Source organism: Aulonocara stuartgranti, assembly GCF_965226115.1.
Source record: "Aulonocara stuartgranti genome assembly, chromosome: 2".
Taxonomy (NCBI): domain Eukaryota; kingdom Metazoa; phylum Chordata; class Actinopteri; order Cichliformes; family Cichlidae; genus Aulonocara; species Aulonocara stuartgranti.
This window is the reverse complement of record NC_138940.1, coordinates 29,193,496-29,215,724: the sequence shown is the minus strand read 5'-3', so window position 1 is coordinate 29,215,724 and position 22,229 is coordinate 29,193,496. Positions and strand designations below refer to the sequence as shown.

At 43.3% G+C, this 22,229-nt stretch overlaps 1 protein-coding gene across 2 annotated transcripts; it reads left to right on the top strand.

The window, feature by feature from the left end:
• The first annotated feature begins 308 nt into the window (after positions 1-308).
• LOC309688917 (ras-GEF domain-containing family member 1C-like) lies at positions 309-22,128 on the top strand. Of its 2 annotated transcripts, XM_082504996.1 has the most exons (15): positions 309-687; positions 10,268-10,387; positions 13,751-13,969; positions 14,180-14,302; positions 14,480-14,617; positions 15,313-15,528; positions 16,787-16,861; positions 17,910-18,008; positions 18,485-18,587; positions 18,676-18,755; positions 18,847-18,942; positions 19,045-19,140; positions 19,228-19,351; positions 20,011-20,083; positions 20,168-22,128. In XM_082504996.1, the coding sequence occupies exons 3-15, from the start codon at positions 13,757-13,759 to the stop codon at positions 20,190-20,192; spliced, it is 1,461 nt and encodes a 486-aa protein (XP_082361122.1). In that variant the 5' UTR covers positions 309-687; positions 10,268-10,387; positions 13,751-13,756; the 3' UTR covers positions 20,193-22,128. The 2 variants fall into 2 exon arrangements, with proteins under 2 accessions (XP_082361122.1, XP_082361121.1); XM_082504995.1 differs by lacking the exon at positions 10,268-10,387.
• Positions 22,129-22,229: the final 101 nt, after the last annotated feature.

The window sequence follows — 22,229 nt, the reverse complement described above, 5'->3', positions numbered from 1 at the left end:
TTGATTGATTGATTGATTGATTGATATGCGCCAAAGCTAGGGGGGGGGGGGGGCTAGAGCATCACAAAATACAGGATCCTCATAGAGCCTTTATTTTGTGTTTGACTTTCAACTTTGACTTAAATGACATTTTAAACGCGCCCTGAATCATTATTGCTAACTAACTTTTCAATTGTACTCGATGAACATGTGGCTTTTAACCCTTCTTATTATTCGGGCTTCTCGAGAATTCCCGCAGTACTCGTGGATCATCTTATTTTGAAAGAGTCGAACACGGAAGCCTTATTATACGCTGCCTGACCGGTGAGTAGTAGGAGTTACTCTCCTCTCTGGCTGATCACTCGCTCCGAGGACGTGTGGATGTAACTGTGCAGTCCGCCGAGTCTCCGTGGCGCAGGACAGGACAGTCGCCACGCCTTCAGGGACGCTCTTTTTAACGGCCCAACCTTGCGTTTGTGTCCGCTGCACACCGGTACGAGCCTGTGCGGGACATTTAACAAGCAACTGTAAACACTGTACTTAACTGCAACCAGGCGGTGTGCCTCTGGAGTCCGGCTTCACTTCTCCCAGCTGATGCCCAGCTGCTTCTAAACCCTGATTAATTTGGGAATAACCGGCACCGGAGCTTATATCGATTTGACATCGGATACAAGTCGGATCAAAGATGAGGATCAAAGTGTAGTGCTGGTGAGTGGCAACAATTACAATATTATCACTCTGAAATATTGAAATTGCGCTCACGCCCACAGCCTGCGCTCGCGCCAGCGTGTGTGCGTACGGGTAGGTGTGTGTGTATATATGTGTGTGTGCGCGCCCGCGCGCGCGTTGTAATCGGACAGATTGCCTACGAGGACACTGTGTCGTCATGATAAGAAGTTCAACTAGAGGCAGCGATGACATCACGATCCCTTATCGCTGTAGAGGTACAGCAGCGTCGCTTGCATCACTTTACTACGATGGAAACATCGCAGATGTGTGCCGTGAGTCAGCTGCGTGCTCGTCTGTTTAAAGGCGTGAAAGGATCCGGCTCTATCTTTTTCTATTTTAATAGAGCGCTGTCACTGCGTCTTCTGTCTTTGACACGTTCATGAGCGAGAATGCGTGCGGGCAGGTGATAATGTGGTATTGGAAACAAAGACAGCATCCGCTCATAAGTGAAAAATGTCACGGTGTGCTGATGGACTGGGTTTAGTTAACATGCAGTTATTAACTGTGTAAACTTGCTGCTGATTATTCTCAGACAAAATACACCCTTAAAAAGTGCCTTGGAGGGAGGGGTGTAGGAGAGGGAGTAAACGGGTGTGGTGGTGGCGGCACTGTTGACATTTACTCTGTTCTCCTTGGAATGAAAGGGGAAAGGAAAATGAGCATCCAGTAGGTGGTAAGTAGACTTGACACCCAAGGGATGATGCAGCAGCTCGCACAGCTAACCAAGTACAAACCAGAAGGGTTTGTTGTCGGTCTCTCAGCAACTCAATGCAAAAGGGGATGAGAGTAAAACCGGTTCTGTCGACTAACCAGTCAGGTGGGTGAGCCAGTTTTGCAATTCAGCACCACACTTTGATGTGTCTCTCATCCAAGTCTCAGCAGCCAGACTGCATCTCCTAGTCCCCCAGTAGGAGGGAAACACCATAATCTAGGGGGTGAGGGGGGAGATTTTGTGACCATACCTTCTCTGTGTGGACTTTCAGGAGGCACCAGCAGACTCTGTCTCCTCTCTTTTGTCACATGCTCTGCTTTGCCCTTCCTCTGTTTATCACTCAGTCCCACTGAAGCGTGTTTTCCTCACTTTCACCCTCACTGGCACTGTTTGCGTTTGTGTGCCATGTTTGCTGAACCAGTGCTTCAGTTCATTGCTTCTCTGCCGTCTAGCATGTCATCCATTTTGGATAAAGGGTGCATTATGATTTTTAGTCCCGCAGCATCATTTACACCCTTTGCCTTTGCTCTCTGTGATCAGGGCCTCCACTCAGCTCTTTGTTCCATCTCCTCTGTGGGTTTACCAATGCAGCTGACCTTGTCTCTGCTTTGCCCATATATAGGCCTGCTGCCCTCAGTCAGAATGTGTTTTTATTTATTTATTTATTTATTTATTTATTTATTTTAATTGAACTGAGAGCTTGCCCTTGCTGTGCATTACATGGGGGAGATGTAGAGATATAAGTCACTGGAGCAGGGGTCTGGCAGAAGTCACCGGTTACATAGATTAAAGCTTGTGTTCCCTCCAATTCAGGCCGAGCCTGCAGAGGATAACAGGTGTGCTGCTAATGAGGGCATCGTTTGGTCTAATGTGAGACTGAAAGAGACAAATTCTCAGACAGTGAGGTCTGTGTATAGGTGTAGAGAGAGACAGCAAAGGGAAAAGCAGGGTTTCTCTGGTAGCAGGTCAATGGGGAGGTAAACGCAGTCGCTGTTAGTCTGGTAGCAATGACAGCTTTATCACCACCGCAAGGTTTATGGCTGTGTTTGTGTGGGGGAAGGGGATTTGTGTGTGTGCCTGTGTGAAGTGCTGTACTATACTGGTATGATGGAATTCCACTACTGTCCTGTGATGGAGCAATGCAAACAGAAACCTGCTCCATCTGACTGCCAATACTTAAGCAGTAATAAAATACTCAGACTTCTTCATGTATTCATTTTTTATTAAATGGGTGCTGAGTTATTTACAGTGGGATTGGCTGCGTGCTCCTGTAGCACTTGCATGGATGGCTGGATGATCAATCAGTTAAAATCTTTTCTTTAACCTTTTTTCATCTTAAGCCAATATGAATTTAAATTAATTGTATTACTAAGTTTATGTTCATATTATACAAAAAATTATGAAACGAGTTATGATGGTCCAAAAAAACAGGCACTGTAGAAAGATGAAACACAGCCGGTTATTTTCACTGCTACTTTGACTAACACTCACACAATGTTCTTGCTAAGTGTTTGCAAATCTCCCCCATTTCACATTGCTAGTGGTGTAGTGTCAAGAATTCGAATGTTTGTTTTTTCCACACCTTACATAGTCAGGACGTACTCGACTGACAAAGGGACATTACATTATGACGGCCTGTGTACCTGACAGCTCTTGGGATGTCCTTTGGCGACGCAGCAGCCCTGCCGCTGACTCTGAGGTGATGAGACTGATCGTGTTGACAGCTCGTGGCAGATGGAGTTCACATGTGGAGTCACTCAGAACTGCCCGCTCTGTCACCAGAGAGTGAGCGCGAGGACAAACACGGGATTTCGATGGAATAAAGGGGTGCGAGAAGGGGGGTTGTGTCACAGTGGAGATACAACAGGCATCTAATTACCTCCCAACAGGAGCCTTGACTCCATGGAAACGCTCTGAGCTGTATTAGCTGCCTCTACATGGCCTTCATGCTGTCATAAGGACAGTATTGATGGTCAATCATAGAGGATTCGACAGGGTCAAAAAAGCAATGAGATATGATTAGATGCCTGTTTTGTTCGATAAACAGTGAGCACGGTGATTGCTCCATCAGATATAGGATCTAAGGCAAAAAGCGGTGACCGCCAAGCTTCTGCTCACCTAAGAGGTGGCAGGTGTGTCGCAAAATTCAGATAAAGCTCACATTAAGCTTTGCTATTAAATCAAGAGTGTGTGTGTTCTTATAAGTACTGTCTGATATTGATATGTGTTATTTATGCTTGCATCTTGAAGGCAGCAGCATTTATAACTAGGGATGGGTATCGTTTAGGTTTTATCCGATACCGGTGCCAAACCGGTACTTTTGAAACTGCCGGTGCTTAAACGGTGCTCAAACCGGTGCTTAAAGAATGGAGAACACAAAATCGGTCCAAAAACCTCTCATGTTCAGCTGGTTTTTTGTAAAAAGATAACAATGTTAGCCTTTTCTGCAGCTATGGGGAATATATGGCATCCCTCTTGGCTGGAAGCAGTGCTTAAACAATGGAAAAAACACAAACTTTGTCCAAAAACCTCTCATGTATAACTATTTTCCACTTTTTCTTTGGTCGTTTTAGGCTTTTTGGCCAGGGTGAAGGGAGTATCTGCCATCAAACAAGAAGACAGCCGCATGTAGCTATGATGATGTTTGCTAGTTCACCTTACATGCATTAATGTAATAACGTGGTTAGCATACTCAACGTAAATTATACACGAACAACATTAAGCTACTCACGCAGAGAAGAACGGCTGCTGCTGCCATCATCATCATCCGTCATCATTTCTGCTACACTGGCAGGGCTAGGGGCCAGGACTCTAATCTTCGGGTTTTTGGGGGATGTTGCTAACTCCGGGTCCGATAACAGGCACCACACCCGCAGTAGATGTGCACGGTGTGAGGTCTCGCAGCAAGCTATCAAATACGGCGCATTTCTCGGCTTATAAAAAAACACTATGCGTCGCCAGGTGTTTCATCGGATTCAAGGTGTTTCCTCCTTTGACAGTATCACAGTATCAGTTTAAAGCACTTGTTGCAGGCGGCTAAGTTTGCATATTTTGCTGTGAAGTGCCAGACTTTTGACCGCTTCGCCTTGGGCATTTTTAATCTGTAGCTCTGCTCGAAAAGAACGTACGTACCTGGACCCGCCTACTATCCTCGGAAACGTAAAATGATTGGCTAGAATCTAAAGTGTGTCACAGCTCAGGAAAAACAAAGCACCGAAATGTGCGCTGCTTTTCGGTCTGGTTACTACCGTTTATGACAGAACCCGGTACCCATCCCTATTTATAACTATAAGTTTCTATCCTTTTGTTCCAGTGACCTACTGTCATTGATGAACTCTATCCTAAATTAGAGACTGCAGCAATATTTCCAAATTTCAGTAAATGTATAAAATAGCTGCTCAACATTTCAGTTTGACAATAACTAAACCTACTGATAAATATTTTCTACCTGCAGTCTCGTAGCTTGGGTTGAGCTTTTTCAGCTCAGTACTTTCCATTCACCATTTACTCTTCCTGTTATATGGAGTAAAGGTGGGCACATCGACCCAAATGTCGATAGTATTGATACCTATGTTGGTATTGGTATAGGATCGATACTATAATATAATAATATCGATACCTGGTTTCAGTTTATTTATAGCCAGTTTATTTATAGCCTATAGCACATTTGGGGCAGGGATAGCTCAGTAGGTAACATGGTCGCCCCATGATCGGAAGGTCGGGGGTTCGAATCCACTGAACGGCTACCCTGCGATACCCCTGAGCAAGGTACCGTCCCTACACACTGCTCCCCGGGCAGTAATTTCCCCACGGGGATCAAAGTATGCATTATTATTATTATTTAAACAATGATGTCAACCCAAAAAAAAAAACAGTTTCAAAATGCACGAAAAGCTGAAATGTTTCTTATTTTGTGTTAATTATTTATTGTGGAGAGTAATTGAGTGAATTGATGGTCACTGAAATGTGTTGAAAATTTGCGATGTCTGTATTGGTACTGATAATATTAGTCCTGTAGTTTGGTGCTCGATGGAGTCATTTCTTTGGGTTTGAGTTCTACATGAACAGCTTCTAGCATTTCTTGCTTTGCAGTCTGGTTTTACTAGATGTTGTGGGGTTTTTGTTTTGTTTTGGGGGGGGTTTTTTTGGGCCTCAAACGATAAAACACTCTTGTTGTTTCATCCTTTAGCAGTAAAGATTTTCTTGCATATTTTAAAAAGTGCTGTGTTTGAGGGTTGCTGAGGTAGCTTGTAGGTACTAAATTGGCTTACACGCGCCTCTCACTCTCAGACATGAGAGTCTCTCATTGTTTTGCACAAGGGAACATAAATGCAAAGCGTTGCTATGGCAATGATATCACAATATGAGATGCAGCTATTATCCTGGACGACATGATATGGCGCAGCCCTACCAAGCACATTGTGCTTTGATAACAGTTGAGCACTACAGTGCACCTGAAGAGGGTAGTAAAGAGAAAAGCTAGAAACCGTGGCTTTAATGCACGGTTCAAAATATGTTGCCTGAGGGAAATTCCACTAATCTTTCCAGCTCAGACTGCTGTGCTGGCATACAGTGGTAGATATAGAATCTTTTGGCCTATAGCTATTCTACTTAGTGCTTTACGGTGTGTGTGTGTGTGTGTGTGTGTGTGTGTTGTTCTTTTTCTTCTTTCTTTTTTTCAGTTATGGATTCGCACACAATTGAATCTGCTGTGCAAGGTGTTTTCCTGCCATAGAGAAACATTTGGGGTTCAGTGTCTTGCCCAAGGACACTTTGACACATGGAGAGGCCAGGGATTGAGCTGCCAGCACTCTGTGATTAGTGGACAGCCTGCTCTACAAACTGAGCCAAAGCCGCCCCCAGTGTTTGTATAGTGTAATTTGTAGAACCGCCCGTAACAATGAAAAGAGAAAGCAGAAGGTGTGACTGCAAAGTGATTTATTTGTGCACGGTGTGTGATTCAGTTCTGCCTGAGAGTCCGTTAAGATGCAAAATGACATACAGAGATATGAAATGTTGGGTGCAAATAGCAAAAATGAAACTAACTGTGAATTAATGAGTCTTGTATTTTGGTGTTGCCCGTGTGTAACCATATCAAAATACATGAAGCATGAGCGGTGAACAGACCACCCCCGTGAAATCACCAAATGCTAATTAGTACGCTTTGAGATCATACATCAGCAGTGATACACAGTGCAGCCTCTGCCTGTACTGGTTGTAATGAGCTGATAGATGTACTTAAACGGCAAAGGCGACGGCCGTGATGAAATTATCAAGGTGTGCTTATTAGATTTGCATCTGTTACTATTTCGCTCATTACCTCACGGTGGTTATTGTGCAGGTTTGATTGAGAGTAATACAATGCTGAGTGAGTGTTTCCACTGGCAGACTAATTTTAAAACGTGCTTAGCGGCCTATTTAGGTTGCTGCGCATTGGCATTGTTTAATTCAGATTTTCTGTCTGGATGCTTTCAATCGCCCTGCGCTGGTTTTCTGTGCTATTTCCTTCCATTTACTTGGTGAGCTGGTAATTTCTCATAAGTAGCACTTGAGGCGAAATTGTGCCTGTGTAGGACAGAGACAAAATCACTCTTGTCTGATTCTCCGCAAAAGTACATTGCATGAATGGTGGCTGCAAATTGACATATTATGACTAACACATGGCTGTTTTTTAAGGCATTGTGACCGTTGTGAGTGACAGATTTAGGGCACTCACAACTCAGCCATGTGCTATGTGCTCACTAAGAGCCAATCTGTGCTCAACTCCAATTATCTCTACATAATATGATAGATTGACCGGGCCCATCATGTCAGAGACATTTAGCTTATTTTAATACACTATTTTTATCTTCAACAAACCAGGGAGATGGATCCAGAAGTGCGCTTCGTGCACGCGTGAAGTGGTTTGAAAGTGGAGTCTGTGATAATGGTGCTCAACCTTTAAATTTGGAGGGTTTTGGTTTTTTTTTTTCACCCCTCACAGTTAATGTTTTTTTTGCAGTGATGAACTTGATTCCATCTAAATGTAAATTTTACAAAGGTGACAGTTTGACTTTAGAGATCAGTTGTCTGCAGTTCTTCTCGTGCTATAGGTTTAGCAGCACTTCTTGGAGGACAGTAAGACGGATCGTTGTTTTCATAGTGAGTGAATGACTTCACTTGGACTTGGATGGACGTTGACTGTCTCGGACTCTTGTGAGCACGTACGCAAACAGAAACTCCAACACTTGCGTGGAAGCAGCTGTGTCCGAACTCGCTCAGGAATGAGGATGAGAACACACGCACAAGCTGTTTTCATTAAAGAGATTTCCCAGTAAGCGTCAGTGGGACTGATGGTGGGTGTGGAACAGGTGCCAGAATATTAGTGTCACTCCACTTAGACACTTAAGGGGAATTCCACTGAAAGGGCTTTGGGGAGTGTGTTCCTGTTGAGCCCTGACTGTGATTTTTTTTTTTTTTTTTTTTTTTTTTTCTCAATCCCAGTCAGGCTTTTATCAAAGGAAAAAAAAGACAGATGAATGGGTGTATAACCTGAATGCCTTCACTGTAACTCGATCCTGAGCTTGGCCGCTACGTGGGTGCAAGTGTGCATGGATATGTTTTCTTAAGATACAATGTACTCGATTGTGTTCAGCTCCTCAAATATGCACACCCACCATTACCCAACAATAGTGCGCTGGTCTGGTTTTGTTGCAGCGTGTGTAGTGACATGTGTGGTATTTTGCGGTCTCTCTATTGTCAGCTGTGCCAGGAGGTTGCTGTGCAGCTCAGCAGCCAGTTTGGCTCAGTCTGTGTACCTCGACATTCGGCCTGGACGCCAGTACACTTATTCTTGGACTCCTGTAGCGACTGGGGATGATGGCAGAGGCAGCGGGCCAAAAAAGCCTCCCATGCCAGGAGCTCCCACTGGGAGAGCAGGCTGCTGCAGGGCCATCTGTACAGGCGTCCCGACTGGGAGCATTAGAATCTGGGGCGTGGAGCGGGAGATAAAGGAGGAGGGGAGTAAAATAGGGGACATGTGCAAGGGGAAGGGAAGTGAGAGGCTGCATGACAAAGAGGTGTTTACTCACTTTTAAGCCTGTGCCATCCTGAGAATACTCATCATTTCAGCTTTCAAAGAATTTGGTAGAAAATTCAGGCCAGAGCTTTAATACTCGGAGGAGCACAAAACAGTGTCAGTCCCAAAAATACGCAAGTATCTGCTTTTTTAGAGCACTATCCCAAAATAGATGAAGTGTTGAAGCTTTCTGTGTTAAAGGAGTTAACATGTGGGTCCGAAATTAGTTGGTGAGGAGGAAGCCTGCAGAGGATGAGATTGGCACTGATAGAGCCAAGACTGTTTGCAAACTTCATTTGGATTGGTATCAGCATCTTGAGCGAAAAAGGGGAAGCACTTTTTGTTATATATTCATTCGACTTTCCTTCAGCTGTGATCTCTGAAACCACGAAGCAATGACAGAAGCAAAACAAAACGTTGCTGTAGCACCCATGCCGGATACTTGATGTGCTTGCTTTCAGATGATGTGCCGCTTGTCTAAGAATAGCTTTATATCATGTAATCATTTCCGTCTTTCTTCGTCGCATTTCTCAGTATCGGTGCAGTGTGTTATAGATATAAGGGGCCCAAAAATCAAAGATGTGCTTAACTGCAATTTGAATGCTGCATGAAATGTAACTAAAAATAAAATGCAATGAGGTGCAAACCACTTAAATTCAACTTTGAAACTAGTACCAAGTAGTAAAAGGATAGAATAAAAAGTTGAAAATAAAGCGTGGGAAAGTTTCTTAGAATTCTTTTGCAAAGGCTGCGTGTGCAAACAGTTCAACGGCTTAAGAATAATATGTATCAGTGTAAAACTGCAAAAAAGGGTTTGGCGGCTGGATCACATGGTGAAGGGTTGGTTTTACTAAAAATATGCTAAACATAATGACATTTTTGTATTTGCCGTAGCAGATAGAGGCACAACTTGCCACCAGACAACTGCTCTGCCCTCCAAGCCAGTGGGATGCCCTAGAGAGCCAAAACACTTTAAACTACAGCAATGCCATAATAGGTCCTCACCTGACTCCACTCACTTGTATCTGGCATGAATTATACTGTTTAAGCAAGCCTATTGGTAACGATGAAAGATAATCAGTGAAAATGAAGAAAAGCTCTCCTTTTTGGAGTGAAAATGTTTAAATGTAATGGTACAGAAGGAATAATGTTAATCTAGCCTCAGATTTAGAGGAGAGACACTAGCATCAAGTTATTTCTTTTGTTTGCTTAGCGTGTTGCGCTCTGGACATATTTAAAATTATCACATAATCGTGAGGGGGGGGCCCCCTGTGAATTTTAGCCTTGGGCCACAACAGCCTGTAGAATCGCCACTGGTCAAGGACATGAAATCAGCTTTGAAAACACTTACCTGGAACATATTCAAGTGTCTGGAAGAATATTGTTAGGCTGAGATAAAAATGTTGCTTAGGACTTTGTACAATCAGTTAGCTAACGTCAGAGGAAAATATTGAAAAGTGTTAAGATTTGTTTCTGTATTGAAAGGAAAAGATAAATTTTTGCTCAGACATCGATGTGTTTGTATAGTTGAGCATCCCGCTTTTATTTAAGTGTCAAAAGATCCAGACTGTTTATTTTAATATGCGTGTGGGTGTTGACCTATAGACAAGTTCCTTGTCTTGCTTGGGTGATGACTAATAATCATAAGCAGCAGAGGTAGTGTTTGCCCTAATATAAGTAAGCAGAGGGACCTCAAAGCTGCTTCTGCCCCATCAAATAACCCCACCGCTTCTCATTTGACCCTTGACCCACTGATGGCACAGATTTTTCTCTTGTTTTTTCTCTTGAAGAACCCTCCTCAGTCTGAACGTAGGCCGGTCTCTGATGCTGCTCGTCCATCAACCCCTCTGTGAAAGAACATATTTGCACAGTTTTGTCACCACTCACCTAAGCAGGAAGACACAAGAACAGTAGGTGTGACTGTTCTCTTCTTTTTTTGTTTGTTTTTAGTGAAACGGGTTTTACAGAGTGTTGTAGGAAGGCAGCGGATTAACAACAAAGAAGCAGTTTGACAGCTAAACTGGCTGGTTATGTGAGGAATGCGTTTGATTCATCAACACATGCGCTGCTTGACAGCCGAGGTGTTGTCGAAGATTGTGTGGCCGCAGACCGTGCCACTCTGTTAATCATAATGGAACAAAGGAGGCAGATCTCCTGATGACAACGATAGCAGCCTAACCAAATCACACAACTACATGCACACAGGCTGCAAGGGCACAGAACAATGACACCCCCCAGCTGTCTAGACTGAGTGCAAGGCTACCGTAGATCTCAAGGGGGGGGGATTAAAGCACACATCACTACACTCACCTGTTCTTAGCTACATGTTTCTCATTGTGTTTTTTCATGCAGCGCTGACAAAGTGTGACAGGCGCAGAGGGGGTTGAGTGTAGCAGGAGCTGTGAAAACAAGTTATACACAGAGTACAGCTGTGGATGACTTCTTCACACTGTAGAAAAAGCGGTGTAAGCAATATGGCTTTGGGGGGGGAAGTGACATTTTAAAGGAAGTATTTCAGTTTGTTAGTCATAAGACTTTGTGTTAGGTAAGGTGGTCTTCCCTTGGAGTTTCCAAGCAGGAAGGCATTTTAGAGGAAGTTTAACTGGGATGGCATGAGGTGACAAACAGCTGACGGTGCCGGTTGTTGGCTAATGTAAAGCGAACCTCATTATTTGTTGCTCTTACTGACGTTATTGAGTCAGTCTCTGCTCTTGCTGCTGTTTCACTGCAAGCCCTACTTTTCCTCGGTTGTCTCTTTTAGTTAAATTGGCCATAAAAGTTACATAGTCTGTCTTTCACTTTTATGTCAGTACTTAAAGTTGCACCCCTGCAGGTTTCACTACTACTTCGAACTCACACATCACTACCTCAACCCTAAAGTCCTTTTGGGTTACTTTCACTGTCGCAGAAAAGACTTTGCTTTCGGCTTGTCCATTTAAAAAATGTGCACATTGGCAGATGAGCCACCTGACTGACTGAAACTGTGAGGTATCGACTGACAGACATGAGGAGCTGTGATGAAATAATGACTCAGAGCCTGAGAAGTGCTGGAGGGAGGAGCGGGAGGCTGAGGAGGAAGCAGTGGGGAGAAATACAGAGATGGGAGATTATCACATGCGATATGGGGAATCATTGACAGTGTGAGCACGTAGTATAGAACTCGCAGACACTGCTATACATGTAGAAATACAAACACAGAGACATAGAGAGTTGTGTGAGATTTAGTCACCTTGAACTAAGCAGATATTGTCCTCCTGTCAGTCTTAACATAAAGGAAGTTTTCTTTAGTAACCATAAAGCTTCACTCATGTACTTTAGTCCTTTATCCTGTTCTCTGTGGCTCAATGTTATAATCCAATCTGCGGGATGTCACTGCAAGGACATCCCGGTCTTTTCTAGACAGAGCCAGTAACTTTTATGAGTGAAAAACAAGTCAAATGTAATTTAAGGCAATTTTTTTTTAGCATTTTTAAACAATATTCATTCATCCTCTTTAATCTCTAACTCTACAATTTTAAACTCTGTTTTTTCACCCACTGTTATTTATAGAGCTTTAGTATTTAGGCTGATTTGTCTGAATCAGATGGACAGTGTTTTGGTTGGTTACACACACCCCCGATTGCACATAGAGCCAAGATCACTCCACTGATACGCAGACGAGATGTCGGCCTTTTCTAACCACAACATATATTAAAAGAAATGTGGCTTTGGGTGTAAAACGCTTCTCAGAACTCCCCATCCCCCAGCCTTTTGTGAGCCTGTCTGTGTGTGTTTGTGCCTAGGTGTGCACAAGTGCATAAGTAAGTGCCCAAATGTAGGGGAACAAGGAGGACAAAGGAAAGCCGATCCACTCACACAGGGAACTTGAAACATTTGTGCATTTGTGCATGGCACCGTGCGTTTGGCCTTTCAACCCAGGGGGACCCACGATACTCATTTATCGGGGCGGCTTGTAGAGGTCAGCAGAGGATGAAAGTATGGCCGAAGACATTTCCTTCACTGTCTTAGGACGATCACTAATATGGACGAACATGCCGTCTTTCATTCAGTTTACGAAGGACTTCTTTTATGTTAGTACTGTTGTGTGTGTGTGTGTATGTATGTGTACGCACATATACATACACACTTTACTATGTGTTCAGGTGCATATTTAGGCCAAGCTGACAATAGACAACAGGAAGAGTGTTTGGTATGGTATGTTGTTGTGCTTGAGGTTTCAGTGTCAGCGTGCAGGTTTTTTGCTTTTATTGTGAGTCCTGCAGGCAGAGATCTTTTGTAAAACCAAAGCAACTTTGAGACTGCAGGTATTCGAGTTGGATGTGGTGCTACGGGTCATTTTAGTCGCTGTCAGAGAGCACAGGAGCTACTCCCACAGAAGAGTTGGATGAAACTATAAAATGTAATTAACTATTAACGGCTGCCTTTTTTTAAGCTGGGTGATGAAGACGAGCTCTTTTGTACTGCGAGTGACATTATGGTATCACTGCTCTAGCTTACACCACATTAAGCGTTCCTTTCCACTAGAGCTGCAGTGTTGGTCCACTGAGGGGAAGAGCCTGTTGAATTTTTAAAATGTGTAAGCCAGAGCCTTACAAAGGCAAAGGGATTCATTTCAGTGGTGGAGACAACATGATCAGCCTCCACAGTGACTGTGTGACCTGTTTTCATTCTCACCTCTGGCTTGTCAGCGTGGTAGGCGGGGCTTGTTGTTTAGGAGAGGTATTCTGTATCATCTGCCATTGACAGGCGCTCATCAAGTGAGGGGAAATAAGAGTCTTTGCACTGGAAAATAAGAGTGAAAGCGATACATCACGAGGATGGACAGAGGATCTAAAAGAGACAGAGAAAATGTTTGGGTCCAGCAGGTCAACTGGAGTGAGTGGAAACAAGCAAACTGGTTTATGTAATGATGATTAAGCTTCGCAGGGCCAGGTGAATCTCTCAGCGTTTCACAGTATAGACAGATTTTAATCTGTTTTTTGTGGCAACATTTCTGCCTGATGCACCAGCAGAAACCGGCTGTACTGGTTACCTAGCGCTGAAGAGGCGATGACCTGGAGATGGACTGGAAAGTAAGAGGGCGGGGCTTGTGTTTCTGTGTCCTTGAATGTACACATGAGATTAAATGGTGCAAACCTTGAATTACACAAACAAACTGTCTTGTTTACATGGCTGTACCAGAGACCTTTATGAAAATGAAACGAATGACTTTTCTAAATCCCAATTTCATCTCTCTACTTCATTCATTTGGTGTGTTTGTGTTTATATTCTAGTCAGGAATGCCCCAGACTGCGTGCTCAGGCACCATGTTTACCACTCCCAGTGGCTTCAGCCCTCATCTGGCCTGTGCTGAGCCTGGGGAGGAGGAGGCCCCACAGGAAGGCCCGGGGCCGGGGCCTGGGGCTTGCCTCTCCGATGGGCCGCCCATCACTTCTGCCTCCCTGGACACCCTGATCCAGAACCTGGTGCCCACTGCCGATTACTACCCCGAGGTAAAATGAAATGTGCTACAGTCACTGCTGCTCATCATGTTCCCATTAGCCTCAGAGTCCATTTCACTTTATAGTGCTGCCGATTAGATTATTAACCACATGTCTATGTTTCAAGTGCTCCTCTGCTTCTTTTAATGACAGTAAGCTGCAGTGGTGTTTATTGATGTGGCGAGAGTGTCTTAGCGAATGTCTTTTTACGTCCTTTGACAGAAAGCCTATGTGTTTACCTTCTTGCTGAGCGCTCGTCTGTTCATTCCTCCTCCGGAGCTGCTGGCCAGGGTGTGTGAGATGTGCATCAAACAGCAGCAGCTGGATCAGAGCCCACTCGATACGGTCAGCACTGCACCACACATAAATACATATTCCGGCGTATGAAAAGCATTCAGGCGTACTTATCTGCTGCATGTAAGCATCTTAATAACCGCTGTTTTTCCCTTCACTCTATGCAGGTATTTTTGTTTGCTATGTTATAAAGCCAGTTGTAAATCTTTCTCACGTCGTTAAAAACAGGCAAAAGTTCGCAAGTTTGGCCCCAAGATCCTGCAGCTGCTGACAGAATGGACAGAGACATTCCCGTCCGATTTCAGGGATGAAAAGATGGTCGGATACCTCAAAGACATCATCCACAGGATAGCTCCATGTGATGAGGTATTATGTCCAACAAGTCCAATCATCTTCACTTAATATGTCCTAAGATTTTTTTTTTTCCAGTTTTGAAAGGCTGTAAATTTTCAAACAGGATAGATTAACCAATAAAACTGGACAGAAAACACTGGATAAAAAGCATCTGCAGTGAAAAATAGTCTGATGGGGAGCTAGATTTAATTATTGTCACTGCGGCTGTTGATGAGGGAGTCAGTGTAGGGTGAACACATACAGCCTAACTGTTATACAATCTTACATTACATGAGGGAGGAAGGAAGGATATTAGAGGAGTGGCTCTATCTGCAGTCTTGAGGGGAAAATAGAGGGAAGGACACGGATGGAGAAAAAGGGGAGAGGGTTGGGATGCAAGGGCGCAGAGAGCCGAAGAAAAGGTATGGGAGTGGAACCATAGTGAGAAATGTAGGGAGGATAGAAAGGAAGCAGGAAAGACAGGTGGTGATGAATGTGCTGCTATTTAAAGCTGGCTGTCTGCACTACGGGTGTGTGTGCATACATGTGGGAGGTGTGGCTCTGGGTCACTTGTGAAACAGACTGACCTCACGTCCTCTTTGAAGCCCTCGTGTCGAGCGAGGAACACCAAAACAAACATTCCCAGGCAGGGCACACAGCACACCTCTGCTTGCACTGCTGAAACTCACAATAACATGTTTAACATGTCGCTCTCCTCTTCTCTCAAGGCATACTGGAAAACCCTGAACCAGGTGCTGCAGAAACTTAGCCAGAGGCTGTCCCTGATGAGCCAGGGGGAAGAGAGCATTGTCAAGGTCTCCCTCAACGCCTCCTCTGACAAGCTGGTGGCCTTCAAGACCAAGCCTCCGCCCATCCAGAAGGACATACTCTCCATCTGCAACGACCCCTACACGCTGGCACAACAGCTCACCCACGTGGAGCTGGTAAGGAAGAGGAGGGGGGGAGGGGAAGAGAGAGCGGGATGCGGGTTAGAAAGAGGTCAGGGGTAAGAGATGATAACGAGGGCGGACAAGGAGAAGTAGAAAGGATGTCAGCGGAGAGATGAAGGCGGAGGATGGTGAAGCATGGGTGGAGATCAAGTCCACCCATGTCAAGGTCATAAACATTAAATCACATCAAGAGAGAGGGAACTGGAGGGTGATAAAGATTTTAACAGAACAATGGAAATGCAGTGAACGAATTGATGATGAACATAAATCATCAAAATAACTCGCTGGATTTTGACGCCATGTGTTTGATAACCTGACCTTACTTGTCAGCTATTACAGCGCTAACTTCCTTCACAGACAGCAGAACAAAGGGAATGAGGAGATGAAACCCACATGAACAAAGGATCCGTACACTGTCCCTCACATTGCATGCTCGGTGCCTTCAGTCTGCTCATGTGTGTCTTCATGTGGACACGTGTATCTCGGGGTGGTTGTGTTTCTGTCTGTGCATGTGAGAGTGTCTGAGTAAGCTTGTACCCTTGTCTGAGCGGTGACATCACCCCTGAAGTCAGTGATGCGCCCGGGGCCTCAAACAAAAGGGAGGAAAACTGCAGTGGATATATGTGACCTGACAGCTTCACATGCGTTCACACGCACGCATACAAAAGGAAACAGAGATGGGCAGATAGAGAGGCATGCAGCAACCACACAGCCTGGATATTATTGTATGTTTTAGCAACATGTTGATACTTATTTAAAGAACTACACAGCTGTGCTTTATGCCACTGTGTGCACACTTGTGTGCAGCGCTGCTTTGGTTTTGGGTTGCGTCACCAGTTGAGATGGTGCTAATGACTCATTTTGATTTGCCCATGTATGTGACTGCACAGCTGTCTTTTAATAGAGGTGTCTCAAGTGTCACTGTGAGGAAATCTGATTCCAGTGAGTCACCTCAGTCAGTCATTACTCGTCCATATTGATTGCCTTCCATTACTGAAATGAAAGAATTATTAATGGGGCTACCCCCGTCGGTGTATGCGAGTGGACTTGTAATGCTCATGTCGTGGGAACATAAATATGTTGCCGCTGTCAAGGAAAGACTTGGTACGATGTTGAGGTTGTTTTAAAGTTCAGGTCAGATTTGTTATGGTTAGTAATTGTTATGGTTGGGGCGTGTCTAGGAAAAGAATGAGAGTGAATGTATTGTCCTGCAGGGATGAGTGATTCATGACTGTGTGTTTGTATTTTCCAGGAACATTTGAGTCGTATCGGACCGGAGGAGTTTGTCCAAGCTTTTGTTCAGAAAGACCCTCTAGATGGAACACAGGTGAACTTTTTTTTAATACACTGTCCTATTTAATCAGAAAACTAATTTTGCACTAAGCTTGCCAGAGTCTGTACTTAGGTCAATGCTGTAGACTGTAAATAGAAGATGGCATCCGTTCATTTGTGGACTTGAGTCCCGCATTTGACCATCACCATCTTGCTCTCTTCAAAATGGTACAAAGCCATGTTCCACTATGGTAACAATAAAGGTGCATCCAAACAGGAAGCAAATCACTCGTCTCATATTTCTTTGGAGATAACAGCTGGTCACTAGTGGGCATTGGTTGCCTAGGTAACGTTCTATGTATTTACTACTCTGTTATATTCCTCACTGGTAGTCCCTTCAATCACTTGCCCCAAAGTTGAATAATGTTTGTTTACAGTAGGACCTGCTCACTTTGCTTTGGCTGCAAAGTGGTCAAATGCCTTTGATTTTCTTTGGTTGACACATCGCCGCAAATTCCTGATGAAGTTTGTAAAGACTGCAACACAGATTATTTAAAAACAAGCTGTTATTAAAAAAATGTCACTGTTACTATTATTATCATTAGCTTCACATTTAGAACCAAAGACTAGATCCATTTTTATGATCTTACAGTCTACTGTCAGACCACAGCATTTGTTTATTTTTGCATTATGGTTAAAATTGTTATTTTGTACGTATCCAAACAAATGTCAGTGAGCGTAAATGTCACAAATGGCAAACTACAGCAAGCACACACAGTGTGCTTTCTGTGCCCTCTATGTATGACCGCTGAATGCTTCCACTCTCCGTTCCATCGCTGTCACTCATTCACTGATTTCCTTTCATTTTCAGTTATCATCACTTTAACCTGTCTTCACTCAGTTTCTCCTTTCTCTCCTTTTTTTTTGTGCTCTAAATTGGTTCTGTTATTTCTGCTCCAAGATCACCGTCTTTGTTATTTGCGCTCACACAGGGGGTCAAGCTTGTAGACGGGAAGCTAATTAATAGTGGAATTCCCGATTGTAGCACTCACTTGTGGTGTGTATGTGTGTATGTGTGTGCGCGCGCGCATCTTATTAAGCAGCCGTGCTTCAGTGACCAGAAGAAAAAAACCTCCAACCTGGAAGCCTACGTGAGGTGGTTCAACAGACTTTGCTACCTGGTTGCGACAGAGATCTGCATGGTGAGTGGAAAACACAACTCAGTTTCAGCCATATTGAAGCCTCCAAAACATTAGAAAGACTAGGAAGCACACTGGGAACAGAACAAGATTATAAACACCTCTCAGGGATCTACTTCAGACTGAATGGGGAAAACCTGGAAATGTCAGTAACTACAGGACATATCTGGGTGACCATTGTAGCATATATGCATGTTTTTAGTTTATAGATTCTCTTTATTTAATAGTACTTTCAACTGAATTCTACCATAGTAGTAATTTATTCCCCTAAGTAAGTGGACAGGAGATAAAGGTTTAGTTTTTACAGGGCATTACTGCCCCTTAATGGACATTTTGTGTTACTGCACTTGCACAGACAAAATTTCTGCCTGTATCTGTATATGTAGAGATAAATTCTCTATGAAAAATTAAGTCAGAATTTAAAAAAAAAAAAATTGGGGGGGGGGGGTTTTGTTTTGTGTTTTGTCTCACTGCTGCAGCCAGCGAAGAAGAAACAGAGGGCCCAGGTGATCGAGTTCTTCATTGATGTGGCCAGGGAGTGTTTCAACATTGGAAACTTCAACTCCCTCATGGCAATTATTTGTGAGTTGTTCATTTTACAATCCCTGAGCATTGATTCCCATCTTGTGTTCATAGTTAAAAAAATATATATATACATTTTCTTTCTCAGCTGGGATGAACATGAGTCCTGTGTCCCGGCTGAAGAAGACTTGGAGCAAAGCTAAGACTGCCAAGTTCTTCATTCTTGAGGTAAACACAGCTATTCACTGTCTAAGAAGTAAAAGACAGTAAAAATTAGATGCTGACGGCGTTTTTGCTTGTTGCCATTTACTCTTGACAGCATCAGATGGATCCGACTGGAAACTTTTACAACTACAGGACTGCCCTGAGGGGGGCCGCCCACCGCTCTCAGACTGCCAACAGTAACAGAGAAAGGGTGGGGCTCAGCAACACATTGACTGATTTCCTCCAAAAACCTGCTGGCTGCAGTTCAGTATTTACTATTTACTTTGCCTTCCTGCCCATTTTCTCTCCTCAGATTGTGATTCCTTTCTTCAGTCTGCTGATAAAGGACATTTATTTCCTGAATGAAGGATGTGCCAATCGGCTGCCCAACGGCCACGTCAACTTTGAGGTGAGGCTGTTTCCTAACCCTGCCTCTCCTCCATCGTTAACCTCATCCTAAACCATTAAATGGTTACTCGCTTATTTATTTATTTAGAAATTTGTCGAGTTGGCGAGGCAAGTTGGCGAGTTCATGACATGGAAACAAGTAGAGTGTCCATTTGAGGAGGATAGGGCCATCCTACACTACCTCCACACTGCTCCCATCTTCAGCGAGGACGGTGAGAACCTGTCACATAGTTTTCATTTACAGTCCAGTTCGCTTGATGCCTCTACTGTTTTGTTCCAGAAAGATCTGAACATCTTACAGTCTTTGTTGCCTTGTATTTTCAAGTTATCCTCAGGCCAAATTTGAATAACTTGACTAATCCGCTTACTTTCCATTTAGTGCCACTGTCGGGTCAAATTATTCATTTTTCCTAATTACTAAAAACTAATAACATTCTCATCACCCTCGGCTGTAATTTGTTTTAATAGTAATCGGCAAGCGTTACAACGGTGACATTACCGTTTAGCTCAAAGCATCGGTGTCCAACATCTTCACAGCTGCAGACTCTTTAATGTCTCAGCCAAACTCCATTAAAAATAAGACGGCAACCTCCATGTGACTGTTGCAGATGGAAATTGATTGCAAGTAATTGCAGCGACCAACTGGTTGCCCAGAGGTTGAGCGTACAACACCTTCAATCTCTGGAAGGCCACTTTTGATTGCAAGGCAGTTCTATAGATTACCTAGTTGGAAGCAAAGGTTTGCAAATAACTGCCATCTAATTTATCAATTTAGACAGATTGTAGTTTTAGCTCTTTTGGACTTTTCTGAAATTCCTGAAGACACACAGTGTCTTTTTTTTTTTAATGTATCTGTTCTCATTATTCCTAGGGCTCTATCTTGCTTCCTATGAGAGTGAGAGTCCAGAGAATCAGGTAGAGAAGGACAGATGGAAAGCACTCAGGTGAGAACACATTAAATGGGAACTGCTTAAGTCTAAATAGACCTGCTTTACTTAATTAACCTTTCACCTCTTTGCTCCCTTCAGGTCCAACGTCCTGGCAAAGACATGAGGCAGCGAAGGCAGCTCACCTGCCACCAACAAGGGAGCGTGTGGACTCTTTGCACTAAACTGAACTGTGAAGGAACCTAACTGGTACTTTGATGTTTTTCTATGAAGAAAAAAAGGGAGAAACACGATGAACAGGATTCATCATGGAGTGTGTAAAAAAACAAAAAAAAATTTTTTTAAAAAGTGAAGTGACTATATTAAGCTATGAAGCAAAATCCCTTTGCAGTTTGCAGGAGGTTGGTGATGAGGTACAGTATATTGGAGAGCGACAATGCTTCTCCATGTGTGATGTGTGTTTACTCTGTGAAGATGTTTACTACTTTAGAGAGTACAGTTACAGGGAAAACCACTTTCTAAAACAAGAATTCCTATTAATGCTGTTTGTGGGGTTTTTTTGTATTTGCTCCTCCCACCTCCTTCTCTCTTCCCTCTTCCCCTTTGCTACAAAGCCTTGTCTAGGTATTTAAATTTGACGTTCTTCTTTTTTTCCTTTACTTGTAATGTACTGTAATGAAACACGAAAATAATGTGACGGGCGCTGGCTAGCCCATTTCAACTGTCAAGTTTTATAGGTTTACTGAAGAAATGGCATCTGTGTGTTTTCAGAGAAGATGGAAGACAACATGCCTTGAGCATTTTGCGAAATATCCTCTGACTGTGTGCGATCACGCGTTTGTTCATATCGTCTCTGTATTGTGCTACACGCTGTCGATCGGAGAAACCTGTTTATGGTTCATCTCTATTTTTTATTTTTATTTATTCTTTTTCATTTTGGGGAAGGTGTCGTGTGGGGATGATCAACTTGTTTTAAAAGTGTTTACTTCTTTTAAATGTGTTGTGCCATCAACTACACAAGAAAACTACAGTAATTGGTCGCTGCATGTGGAGCCAGGCCAGGTGTAGATTGTGTACAGGTGACATTTACCCCTCATCTTTCTGCTCTACAGGAAGTTTTCTCTGACTGATGTTCAGTTGTCTGATATATATTTATGGAGATTTCTGTGCTGACAGATGTATAATTTTTATTGTAATGTTCCTTTATTGGTTAGGAAGTCCAACGGCATGCTACGACAGGTGTTCTTAAAGGGGCATTAGAGTATCCACCTTGTGAAGACTGCAACACAGACTTTGTGGTGAGGATGCTTTGTTACATTTTGTGGAAGGACGATAATGAAAGGAGGTCTTCTGTCTTGATATAAAGTAAAGAGGGAAACTTGTGCCATACAATTCACTGGTTGTCATAACAATTCAGGTTCCTTTGACTTGAAACGTGTTGTTGAATCGTTTTGTGGGATTGTCACCTTTTTTGGCTTCATTTTTTGTTCTGTGATTCAAGAGCCATTTTGCGGGAGGGGGTATGGGGAGGGGAGAGGGAGGGAGGGACTATTACACAATAAGCTTTTTTTTTTTTTAGTAAATGGTCTAAATCGGTTTCTTTTTATTAATTGATGTCAGTGTTTTCTCTAAAGAAGCACCTTTCCCTCTCTATAACAGTCTGACTTTGATTCTCCCACTTCATTTGTCATCAATAAACTTCCTTTCACTGCAACCCATTCCTCAGATAATTTATTCCAGCGAGCTTGAGATGCGATGTCAAATCAGCCACTCATGGTAAACACGTTTTTGTTTTTTTTAAATGATGACTGTGCTGAATATGTGCTTTCAACGACAATCGTCTAGGTGTCATCAGATCTGCTATTACTTTTTAGGGTTTTCTCTTTTTTTTTTTTCTTTTTTTTTTTAAATGGTGTGACTGGACTGTCTGCTCCAGTTTTGCATTTTTATTTTATTTTTGCTTGCACATGCATCGCAGTGTGCCGTTAAATGGGTGGAACACATTCAGTCTTCTTGGCTGTAACTGCAAAATTTGTGACATGTTCCTTTAAAGCCTTTAATAAAACTAAACCATGCTTGGTCTGGTGTCTGTTTGCAGTTGATGTTTATCTGTGATTATGTTTGCTCCACAGCTCAAGGTTTGTGCCTCCATTAAAGTTAGCTCTGGTTTATAATAAGCACCTTAAATGCCTTGAGAATCTAA